At 47.0% G+C, this 12110-nt stretch overlaps 1 protein-coding gene across 2 annotated transcripts in view; it reads right to left on the bottom strand.

The window, feature by feature from the left end:
* Positions 1-430: 430 nt before the first annotated feature.
* Positions 431-12110, bottom strand: part of CAPN6 (calpain 6) — a 48594-nt gene continuing 36914 nt past the window's right edge. For both annotated transcript variants that reach the window (XM_030272916.4, XM_041716221.2), the window contains exons 9-14: positions 11878-12073; positions 10282-10404; positions 8169-8371; positions 7417-7538; positions 3907-4043; positions 431-3118 (exon numbers count right to left, since the gene is read on the bottom strand). In XM_030272916.4, the coding sequence (XP_030128776.4) occupies positions 2936-3118; positions 3907-4043; positions 7417-7538; positions 8169-8371; positions 10282-10404; positions 11878-12073 (964 nt within the window). In that variant the 3' untranslated portion in view covers positions 431-2935. The remainder of the gene's footprint in view (positions 3119-3906; positions 4044-7416; positions 7539-8168; positions 8372-10281; positions 10405-11877; positions 12074-12110) is intronic.

The following is a 12110-nucleotide window of genomic DNA, read 5'->3' as shown; positions in this document are numbered from 1 at the left end:
ATATTATATTATATTATATTATATTATATTATATTATATTATATTATATTATATTATATTATATTATATTATATTATATTATATTATATTATATTATATTATATTATATTATATTATATTATATTATATTATATTATATTATATTATATTATGTTATATTATGTTATGTTATATGTTTTATGTTATGTTATATTATATTATATTATAATATCATTACATCCTTATATATATAAAATGCATATATAAAATATATCGGTATATGTTATATATGTATAAAAATATATATAATTCTCCTTATATATATATAAAATATATCTGTACACACATATATATATGGGGTGTGTGTATATATACCTGGCCGCGCTCACACCTGTGCGGGCGGGCACCGAGCGCCCTCTCGCGGCCGCCGCCGGCGCAGAAAGCGATAAAATTTAATTTTTTTGGTAAAATTTTATTTAGCTCACTTTGTATTGAAAAGTTACAAAAAGTTGCAATGAAACATTTTACACCCGTTTCCACCTGTTTTCGTTTTTGAGGTGGCTCGAGTGTGTACATAAATGCAGCCTTTCTCCCCTCCCAAAAAACCAACCCCAAGATGTTTTCCCACATGTTGATATTGTTAAAAAATTAACAAATTTAACTACCAGTGTTAGGAGCAGACAGCAGCACCAGCCCCTGTCAGCCTGCCCTTGCCTGGCTTCACCTGGGAAGGCAGAAGGATCTGTAAGCCAGCAGAACCAGCTGTGTGCCCAGGCTGGATCAGCTCCTCCTGATGGGAAAACCAAAGGGTTCACCAAAATAATCAATGCAGAGGTCCAGACATCCTGCTGAGCCTCCCAGCACTGAGTCCCTCAGGGCAGCACTGGCCAGCAGTGCCTGTCCCCATGCCAGGGGGACAAACTGGGGGATTGTCTGGAGCTGGCACAACGCTCAAGGCCTAAAGTCACGTCTGTGCTCTCCACCCCACTGACTTCCCACTTTTCCAGGCTGTAGGTGCCCAAGAACTGCTGGTCACACTCCCTGTGTCCCACTGATGCTGGGGACAACCCAGTACAGAGGCTGGAACAGGGTGGTGGTGCTGGGATTGGGGGCCAGGGCTGTGTGGCTGCAGGGAAAGAGCCAAGGGACACCCCTCCAGCTCGGGGCTGAGGTGGCTTTGTGCCCTCAGTGGGCTCAGGAGCTTCCTCAGCCACCAGAGTTCAGGACCTCAGGAGCTTCCTCAGCCAAATCATGGGGCAGGGAGGCACAAACCCCTATTGCCGTCTCAGTGTGGATCTTTTTTCAGGCTAAACACTGACCCTTGGCCAAGCCAAGCCCTGGGAATGGCCCCCATCCCACGGGAACACTGCGGGAAGCAAACAGCTCTCGGTGCAGGACTAGGGCAGCCCTGACATTTGCAGTTCCCCTCGTCCCAGCTCTGGTCTGCATGAGTTTATGCTTTTAAAAAGATAAATCTCAGTTTACAAACATTTGTGAGAGTAAGCAGCTCTGAAGCCATGAGTTTACAGAGAATGTCATTTGCCTGTGGGGCCTGTAGTTCACACCTCTGACAAGATTTCTGCTGTGCCAGAGGTCTGAGCCCAAACTCTCTGAAAGAGCTGATTTAGGTCCTTGGTACATGCAAGCTGATGGCACTGCAGCATCATTCACAGCCCCACAGACCATCTCTGGCATGTCAGAGAAAGCATTTTCCTACCACAGCAATGATCCTTTTGGAGCCCTGAGGAGACTTCAAAACCTTTTGGGAAAACATTAGCTCTGTCAAGGGCCATTTGATAAATTGCAGAAATGGCACAGCATGGCTGAAGTGGCTATGAGGCACATAGAATCCAAATTTCCTGGCTGTGAAAAAAGGCAGAATGGTCCTTCAGCTTCACTTTCCCACCCAGAATCTGCAGCTGTGTAAAATCCATTTCCAAGCGGCTGGCACAGAGCCCTGTGCACTGCCAGGGTCACTGCCCAGCGTGCCCACCCCAGACAGCTGCTGAGGGAACCCTGCCGAGGCTGCAGGGGAAGGGAGGAGCTGGCACCAGATCCCTGCTGTGAGGGAAATGTGAAATAACCCATCCTCCGTGGTACCCAAGTGAAACTCCATCAAACATCAGCCGTGCCAGCAATAAATTATGGCAAAATTTTGAGAGCGAGGCCTGACAACTGCCAGGGACCAGCGCCCTGGTTTTACAAACCCACCCTTCTCATCAGCTCATTTTCTCCTCCTTCAGGCTGGTGCTACATCTACCAAAACAAGAGGGCTGTTATCCCATTTTTAGCATTATGTGGCTTAAACAAAGCAAGGAGGTTTCCATTACTGAATCTGTGCTCTGAGCAAAGCCACGGCAGAACTGTGATTCAGCTTGGACAGAGATACCGAACTGAGAGTCACCAGCTCGAGGTGGAGAAGAGAACAATCAGAAAGTCAATCTAAGAGCCTTTGGGTGGACAAAGCTCTTATTTGCTGTGGTGTTCAAACAGGCACTGCAAGATCTGCCCCTCTATTTTAATGTTGTCCTGGCAAGACTGGTCTTAAGGCCACGAGCTATGACTGAGCTCCTCGAGTAGTGACATTTTCACCAAGGAACAGAAACACCTAATCTGTAGTGAAATTCATTAAGAAATTTATATCCTTCTAAGGGAAGGATATGGGGAAAAAATCCCCACGAATCCCCTTTGTATTTGCCAGTCCCCAAATGCCATTCCTGCCTGCATCCTCAACGATGCTGCTGGGAAGACGTTCCCTTCCATCATTCCATTTCTCCATGAGCCGCATCACGAGCATAGATATGTATAAACACGCATTTCCCCCTCTCCCAACGCCTCTCCGCCCATTAGCAGCGTTAAGGCGGAGAGTCGGAGGGTTTTCCCCCCTTTAAAGCGATTATGCCGATGTGCACCCCGTGCTGCCGAGAGGTGACAGCTCCGCCTGGCTCCGCGGCGCTCAGAGCTCGGCGAGGTCGTCGCTGCACAGGACCGTGAGGCTGATGTGAGGCGGCAGCTCTGCCGCTGCCCCGCCGGTGCTGCCCCGCAGCCGCAGCCGCCGCCGCTGCCGGGGCTGCCCGGGGGATGCTGCCAGCTCCGCCTGCCCCAGGAACCGGTCACGCAGGACGCGGCTGCTCCACACCTGCCGAACGGAGGACACGAGAGTGCTGTCGCAGACTCGTGTGCGTCTAAATTTAGCTAATTGTCTAGAGAGCATGAGGGAGACTCTGGATTTGCATGTTCATTTACATAGACGATGCAAATAAGGAAAGAAATGCAGCTTTTTGCTTTCTAGGTCACAGCCTGCCTAGAAGAGGAATAAAAATGGCCTTTTTTAGCTCATCAGCAGTAAAACCTACCTACAGTAGCCTGTCTGCTGTTCTTCCTGCCTCTGCCCACCTCTGCACCTCCTCAGTGCTAGAGTTTTAGAGCCTGGCCCACAGACTACACTGAAGACAAAGTTTTCCTCGACTGCATCGTCTCAATGCCAAGTTCTATTTCTCCAGCTAGCACTGAGGTAAACAGTGAGGTCTAGTTCCCACAGGACTAGAATTCGGGTTAGAAAACTTCTTAATAACAGCCTTAGCTTTGATTTTGTTTCAAAAGCTGACTCTGGACAACACTTGGCTTTTCTTTGTCTCTGCTTCATTCTTTCATGGGGCAAAAGGAATTCTGTAAATTCCATCAAAGCCTTGGAATGAAACATTCCTTGGAATGAAATATGCCTTGTGATCCCAGAGTGCCATCAGCTGGTGTTCGTGGAGGAGAAGCAGCAGCAGAGCTGCAGGCAGAGCCCAGCAAGGGGAGCAGAGGTTCTCCCTCTTCTCTCCTGGATATCAGTCACACAAAGGAACAGTTGGCCCAGCGAAGGCCAGGGCTGCTGCTGTGCTGCCCTCCCTGCCCTGAGCAGCTGCCCTGGGGCTGTCTCACCTGGATGGTGACAGGACTGTCGATGTCCTTGCTGTAGAAGATCACCTGGGTGTTGAAGACGGGGCTGGTGGTGTCGCGCTGCACCGGGGAGCGCCGGCTTTGGTTCCCACACTTGATGAGCACGTAGGGATCTGCTCCTGGAACACAATCAGCAGCACAGCTCTGGGCACACAGAACGGCAGCTGAGAGCTGCCCAGAAACCCAGCAGAGACAATCCCCTCCTGTGCCTGGCAGCACCACAGGACAGGGCACCAGGGCACGTCACAGCCACTGCTCCTGTCCAGGTGCAAACACAGAACCATGGAGTGCTTTGGGTTGGCAGGGACCTTAAAGCCCATCCCATCCCACCCCCTGCCATGGCAGGGACACCTTCCATTGTCCCAGGTTTCTCCCAGCCCTGTCCAGCCTGGCCTTGGGCACTGCCAGGGATCCAGGGACAGCCACAGCTGCTCTGTGCACCCCGGGTCAGGGCTTGCCCACCCTCCCAGGCAACAATTTTCCCCTAATATTCAATCTAACCTTCACATGTGACTCCCTGCAATTGTTCAACATTCTAGAAATGCTTTGTTTTTACACTGAGCATTTTTATTTCTTATTAAGGTTGATATTCTCTTTCCTTTACAATAAGGAGCAAGAACCATTTTGGAAACACCAAAAACATTCAAAGAGAATGGGTCATTCAATTTTCGAATTAACTTTTAATTATACAAAGGCAATACCGTGTTTTGTATTTCAACACAACTCTGTCCATTTCTGTTATTAATGACAGAATATCTTTTTTTCCCCACACCTTGCTACTTCTTAGGTACAGATTTTAAATAAACCCAGGGTATCTGTAAGTCAGGCACCTGAGCGTTTCTAACACACTTTTTTTCACCATCTACTTGAAAATACCACCACAGCCAGAAGGCAGCACAATTTTAGGCAACTTTATCTTTTTAACAAACCATACCCAGATGATTTTCCTCAAAGACATCACTCATTTACAAGATCAGGAACAACACCTCACACGGACAAACCACACAACAGCCTCATCCAAGGCAGACACAGCCACTTCCAGGTAGGAGGCAGACACAGATTTTTCCATGTGTTGCTCTGTGGTTACACCTGGCCAGAGCTGTTTCCCTGACAACACCTCACAGTTCCATGGCAAGTACCAGGATATTGGCTTTTCTGCTGGGCAATTGCCTTCCCTGTCACTGAACGGTGAATTCAGCTCTGGGGCAGGGGGTGGCACCAGGCTGTGCCACCAGGGCTGGAAAAGCTGCCCTCTTTGCAAAGCAATTTGGATATGGATCAAATGGGGTCTTGCCCGTCACCCCAGTGGTGTTAACAACTCTGCAAAGAGCAGAGCAACACCCCTTCATTAACAGTAATTAAGAGATAAAGAGCATAAGGAGGGGTGGGGAAAGGGCACAGAGCTAAAGAGGTGACAGCCACATCTGCTGGATGGATGAGGGAGCAGTTAATGAGAGGGCTGGCTAAGTGAAGGGAAAAGGAAAGAAAATATTTGAAGGAAACATTCAAATTCTCAGCAAGACCTCACAGAGGGAGGTAGAAGGGGGACACAAAATGTTCCTGTACTCATGATGCTCCAAAATGTTCTGACCCCATGAAGGCAGTGCTGGATGGGTCAGTTGTTTCAGGAAAACTGGCTCCAATTCCACAACAAAAGCAAGCAGTGGGAGACCACACTGGGGATCAGATGTTCTCAGCTATGGATGGCCCAGTTCTGTGCCTGGTTTATTTACAGGACAAAGAAAAAACACCAAGGTCTGCTAGAGCGGAAATGCAATGTCCTGGTATTGGCCATGGGCTGGGAATGAAACTGCAGCTCTGGTAGTGGAAGGAGGGCTGGGTTCAGCTCTGGGGCACACAGAGGGCTCCAGCTCTGCCCTGAACCCCATAACAGCTCTCTGCCCTCAGTCCTGGCCATGCTGTGCTTTGGGAAGTTGTACAATAGAACAGTGCAAAGGAAAAAGTTGGAATCTGTAAAAGCCAGAAACACCTGAGCAGTAATGGCATTTCTAAGGCTTAAAGAAATCTGTGCTCAGTAGTCTAAGGCTTAATTTTTGGGTTTTTGAGAACTGCTCTGAGGATCTAACACCCACATCCTGCAGCACTGCACCGAAGCAAAAGGCTTTCTGGAGAACTTTCCTGAGGGATTGTTGCCCTGCCAGCTGCATTCCCACTCCTCTCTACTGCTCTTCCCAGACGCTGGAGAGCTCTGCCAGCCTCAGCCACTGGAAAAGGGCATGGCACAATCAGCAGGCACAGTGCTGGGACACAAGCACTGCCCTGGCAACCACAGCAGCTTGCTTGGCCTCTTGCAGGTGAATCTCTGCTTCTCCTTCTGCTTTCTCAGGCTGCTCCCAAGGCAGCTGCCACTAAAGGGTCTCTGCTTCCAGGGCCATTACACACCACACACCTCAACACTCACTTTATAGTCTAAGTGGTGAAAAACAATTCAGTGTGAAAATCCAACAGGGAATGTCAGCAGGAAGACTTAAAGGTGCAAAAGGTGATTTGTTCTCCAAGAGAAACTCGGGGAAAAGGCCTGACAGACAGCAGTGAGAGCCATTTTTAAAACAGGCTAGGGAATGAGTGACAGAAAATCCTCTAGCACAAGGAGTTTCTTCATCATTCTGCAGGCCACTGTGCTTGTCTCACAGACAGCTGGATCCACTTCAGAGCACACTGGCTTGGAGAGAGGTACTTCCACAAGGAGCATCCAGGAGAGTCTGGGCCATTACATTCATCCACTACTCCTAACAACAGCAAACCAGCCATTATTTTGTCCAGACAGAGCAATGGATCAAAGACAGCACCAAGGAGGAGCTTTCCAATAGACATTTAAAATAAAAATTAAATAAATTTCCTCTGGCCAGAAACAGGGCTCTGATAATAACCAGCATTGAGCTGTGAAAAATGAAGACTATGAGAGAGCAGGAGAAGAAAATGAAAAAGCAAATGACAACTGGTCAAGTTTCCTAATTAGCTCAACATCAGATTCTCTAAAGCCATTTTGGTGTCCTTCAGGACACTTCCTCTGACAGACACACAGTCATGTACAAAGCATTTAACCCCTGTTCTACTTTACCCAGATGAAAATGATTGTTTGAAAACCATGAAGCCCTCCCTGAAGTGCTCTAATGAGGTAAATGTAACACACTACATGAGTCTGTGCCATTCAGCTGCCTCCTGGATATTTTCCATTTAGAAAATGCACAACCCTGACAGAAGAACCTTACTAATCTCCACAATTAGCTCCTCAGGAGGGTCTGGCTACTCCTGCCCATCCTGCCCAGTTATGGACCTGCCCATAACTTGCTGTTGTGCATCCCCATATTCATCTGATCTCTCCACTAGAGCAGGTTTTACAGCAAGATGGAAAAACAAATCCCATAAATCCTCTGTTTGGATAATTTCTGATTGCTTACATATCAACCCAAATCATCTTTAGAGGACTGAAAAGCCAATTCCACTCCTCCAGACTCTCTTTCCACTTACCTCCTGATCTGCCTTGTTTCTGCAAACCCTCTGCAGAGTGGACTTTGATTTGGGTGACTCTGCGTGGGTAGCCACAAAGGAGACTCCAACATGTCATTTTAGGCCTATCTGCCTTCAGCTCCCTGAAAAATCATGGAAAAAGCAACCTAAGCAAAGAATGTCAAGCAAACAATCAATGGTTGTGGAAATCTGCCATTTTTAGAACATGAGATTTGTAGTTTTTCCCTCATCTGCAGTGTTTGAATTCTGTGGTGCAGAAACGACAGATGTAAGACATAAAAATAGAGCAAAGAAAAGTAAAACAAAATTGTGATATCTTTTGCGTGGAAGCAAAAGTGGTGAAAATAACACCAATTTTAAATAGTGGAAAATACTGTCAAAGCAAGAAATAAATGCAGTGGGCCTGATTCATGAAGCACTGGTTCTACTCTTGCAGCAACCACTGCTTTCAGAGGAGATGGTCACAGAAACAAGTCCCAGCTGTAGCCACAAGCACCAGTGCTCAGTGTCCTGACCCGGAACTGGGGGCCACTACAAGAACTGAACTAAAAAAGCCAAAAGTCTCAAAGTGAATCATCCAAGATGTCCCTTACTAAACAAACCTGGAGATTCTCAGAGGTCTCCTGATGTCTCCATGGCCCAGCTCTGGAGCCACACGAGCCAGTGAGTTGGAGAACAACCCTGCAACACCTTCCACGGAGCTGCAGCCTGTGGGCTAAGGAGGATCACCTGCAGCTGTGAGTGCCACTCACCTGAGTTTTGAGGGCACATCTGTGTAGAGCCTGAGGATAAATTTTGTGGGGACACCTGGGATGAAGGTGGTTGGGACGAGGACGTAGCGGCCTTGCTGGAGGCTCCTCCTCAGGAACACGCTGCGTGTGTTGGAGTAGGGGGACGTGGCCACTCTCTCCTGCACCGTGAGCTTGTGCAGCCTGTACCTTCTGTTGTCCTCCACCTGCAGCAGGAGAGACAGCAGGGCAAACGGGCAGGGCTCTCCCTGAGCTCCACACAGCTTTTCACACAATGTGCAAGAAAGGCAAATCGTTAGGCAAGTGTTTTCTCCTCCACTTAAGCTGTGGCAGGTAAAAGTTTGGGGCTGGAAAAGACAGGAACACACTGAAAGAGATGATGTGATGCTACTGCAGAGCTTGGAACACTTCCAGAGATGGACACACACCTCAAGGACTGCACCTGCTCAGACAAGGCTGAGATCCTGTGGGAGAGGTTTCACAGTGACTTCTGTGAGCCAGAGAGAAGTTTGATAAAAGGATCCATGTTTACCCCTGAAAGAATTTCCTACCAAGGTTGTTGACATAGAAACCAATAAAGAAAGGAGAGAAACCTGCAACTGCCTATTCCAATAAACACTTTGTCTCTCATGACCAATGAGTGAAGTCTAAACTGATGAGTTTTGTAAGAATGTATAAAAAGCATCCATGCTGTCATAAAAACAGTTTGTTGCTTTGTATTGTGACATCTCAACTATGACAAGATCCCTCTGCCTCCCTTCTCTAGCCTTTCACAGCAGGCTCCCAATCCAGATGCACACAGCTGGATTTTCCTTGCCCTTTCCTGAATACAAAAGCCACAGAATAACCATGCATGTTTTGTTCTAAGCCCTGAAGTTGTGCTTAACTCTTAAACATCCTCTCCAGGGCATTGGCATTGCCAGAGCACAGTTTAAATCTGAACCTTTCTCTCAAGCAGCTCCTGGGGCAAAGGCAGCCCTTCATTCTTTCCTGGCAGCTCTCTTCCCAGGGCCTTTAGTCATGTTAATGAGCCTGGTGTGTTAGAATATATCTAAAATAGAAAAATTATTGATCAGAAATAAAAATAGAGCACTGAAGCTTTTCATTGAAGGTGTGATTTTCTTTTTCAAGCCTTTCCAAATTACAGGCATGAACAAGGGAAATTATTCTGCTTTCTGCAACAACAGTTTTCAATATATGTGGTTAAAAGGTGATTGGCAAATGAGTAGGTGTGATGCAGATGTCAGCAGATCTAACCAACTGTAAAAAATTGACTTTTTATTTTAGAGTAGAGCCATAGATTTCATGTAGTCCCAGGAGCTGTAGCAACAGGTGACAGGATTACCCCAGTCCTCAGTGAAAGAGCAGAAAAATTGCTGTTTCTTTGCTTCCCTCCTCCTCTGAGCTTGAGTGTTTTCATTTGACTCAATTTGCCTTGAGAGTGCAATTAAATTACCTTTTGGGATCCCTGTGGTTCCTTTTCCCATATATTCATTTCCTGCTCACCAATCCAGCTTTTGACAACACTTTTGTTCTAAGTGGCACCAGAAAAACTGCAGACTTTTCAACCTCATTCTCCTGGCTGTATTTGCTGATGAAATGGAGGCAGAAGAAGGAGGAAAAAAACCTCCATGTTTTAAGCATTAATATAATTTTGCCTTTCTCTAGAAAGTTTGGGGATATGAAAAGCACTTAAAATTATTTTTCAAGGGGTGAAAATTATTTATTTCAAATAAATTAAATGTATTCAAACAGTGTTTGAGCTGAACTAAATTCAGTTGAGTTCCCACAGCCTGAGTGCAGTGCCCACACAAAGTCTGAGCACAGAGCCAGACCCCAGGATAATCCTGGCATATTATCTGAAAGATCCAGTTTCCAGAGTAAGGGCCCAGAGCCCACAGGCAGTAACAGAAGTTTATGCCTGAATTTGCAAGTGCTGGGAGAGAGAAGGGGAGGAAGGTGGGAAAGGGAGTAGGAACAGATGAGCAGATAAACTGATTATCTAGATTTATCTATCTAGAGACAGATCTCTATCTGCCAAAGATCTCACTGTCAGGGTGAAGCAGGACTGAGCAAACTGAACAGACTTGCACCAGGAGCACAGCTGGCTGCCTACCTTGAGGATTTCAAAGCCAATTGTGATGTTGTCTCCTTTCCCTTCCTTCTTGTACCTGCGGCGATCCTCCTGCTGCAATGACACCAACACTTTGTCCTGGGCCTTCTTAACATCGAAGAGGTACTGGAGGAGAGAGGGGAGAGAAGAGCTGTTGGAATTACCTCAGGAGGCTGAGGGTAAAGCCATCACCAAGGAAATATGTTGTCTTAGGTTGGAAATGGGGCTGTGTGTGTTCTATTCCCATCTGTCAGAGCTGGGGCAGCTCTCTGCTGTGTAGAAACACAAATACTTGGCTGAAACTGCCTTATCAAAGGAGCTGGAAGTGTCACAATCCCTCTCTGCACAGATAAACCTCACAGGAGGCCTCAGTGCCAGAACAGAGAGATTATCTCTGGATTATGGTGGGGTGTGCCACAGTAACCTGTAACAGCCCTAAAATAACACAATTGTGTTCCAGCACTGCTGCTAAGAGCCTTTTAATCAACTGGCCCAGAGATAACAGTGGAATACAGAGGCCTTCCACTGCATCAGGCATTGCACTCAGCTGGAACCTGTGCATTTTGTTCTCTGTGACAGCTAAACACTTACAAATGAGACCAGACAAGCTCTGGGAACACAGCCAGAATCTCACAGGGCAATACCTGAATTACATCACCCCCTGGAAATGAGGCACTGCCAGAAGGCAGAGCAGTGAAGAATTGCAGGATGAGCTGGGAATCCGAGATCTGATGTGAGCAGCAGAGGCTGCACTGCCCCAGTGCTCCATCCTGCTCTGCAAACACAGGCTGCAGGCACAAACCTCCCTTGCAATGGCAGAGAAGCAGATCCAAAAATATCCTTAATTAATCTGGACAGAAAGATCAATTTTCAGAGTAGTAACTCACAGAGTAAGTGCCCAGAGCCCACAGGCAGTAACAGAAGTCTATGTCTGATATTGCATGTGCTGGGAGAGTGAAGGGCAGGAAGGTGGGAAAGGGAGTAGGAATGGATGAACAGATAAACTGAATGGCTTGACATGACCAGGTAGGATGGGACAAGGGAAATTCTGTAATGCTGATGAGAGGGTGAGCTTGGGAAAGAGATCAAGTAGTTCCCGAATCTTACATTAATGCCAAGGGATACTAACTTAATACAGTGGATCAAATCCCCAAGTTGTTTAAGGGGGTTAAGTGAGCTCTGTATTTAGAAAATCAGACTTGCTGCCTTTCTATGACTGGGAAAATGAAAGAAGTCCAGGCAGGATGTCAGTAATTCTGTTGTGTGTGTGAATCACCAGCCCCAAGCATGATCAATCCTAAATAAATATCCATACCCTTCTGAGAAATTGCACCAAAATCATGAAACATGCAGTACACAGCCCACTCCCAGGGCAATGAGATTTTTGTCTAGTAGAAACTGCCGACTCCTAAACAGGGTGGGTATTTCAGGAGCCCCAGCTAAAGTGGGTGCACTTCCATACCTCACAAAACTTCCCACCTGGGGCTTCTGCAGGAAGGTCTCTGTTATCAAATACTCACAAAACACAGGGGTTCCCACCTGGGGGTTCTGCAGGAAGGTCTCTGTTATCAAATACTCACAAAACACAGGGGTTCCCACCTGGGGGTTCTGCAGGAAGGTCTCTCTGTTATCAAAGCAGCCCCCAGATCGGTTCAGCAGGGGTTCTGGATGCTTTGCCCAAGCCCCATACATCATTTCCTTCTCCCAGGTCTTGTGGAGGCTGAAGCAGGAGGTGTTCACTGTCCTGCAGATGTCCACATCTGTGAAATTCTTACACCAGTCCTCAAACGTCATCCTGCTCCACAGAACATCAGGGAAGTAATGGTTTGTTT

This window comes from Taeniopygia guttata, chromosome 4A (assembly GCF_048771995.1).
Source record: "Taeniopygia guttata chromosome 4A, bTaeGut7.mat, whole genome shotgun sequence".
Taxonomy (NCBI): Eukaryota; Metazoa; Chordata; class Aves; order Passeriformes; family Estrildidae; genus Taeniopygia; species Taeniopygia guttata.
The sequence above is the reverse complement of the archived record's forward strand: the minus strand, read 5'-3'. Positions and strand labels throughout refer to the sequence as shown.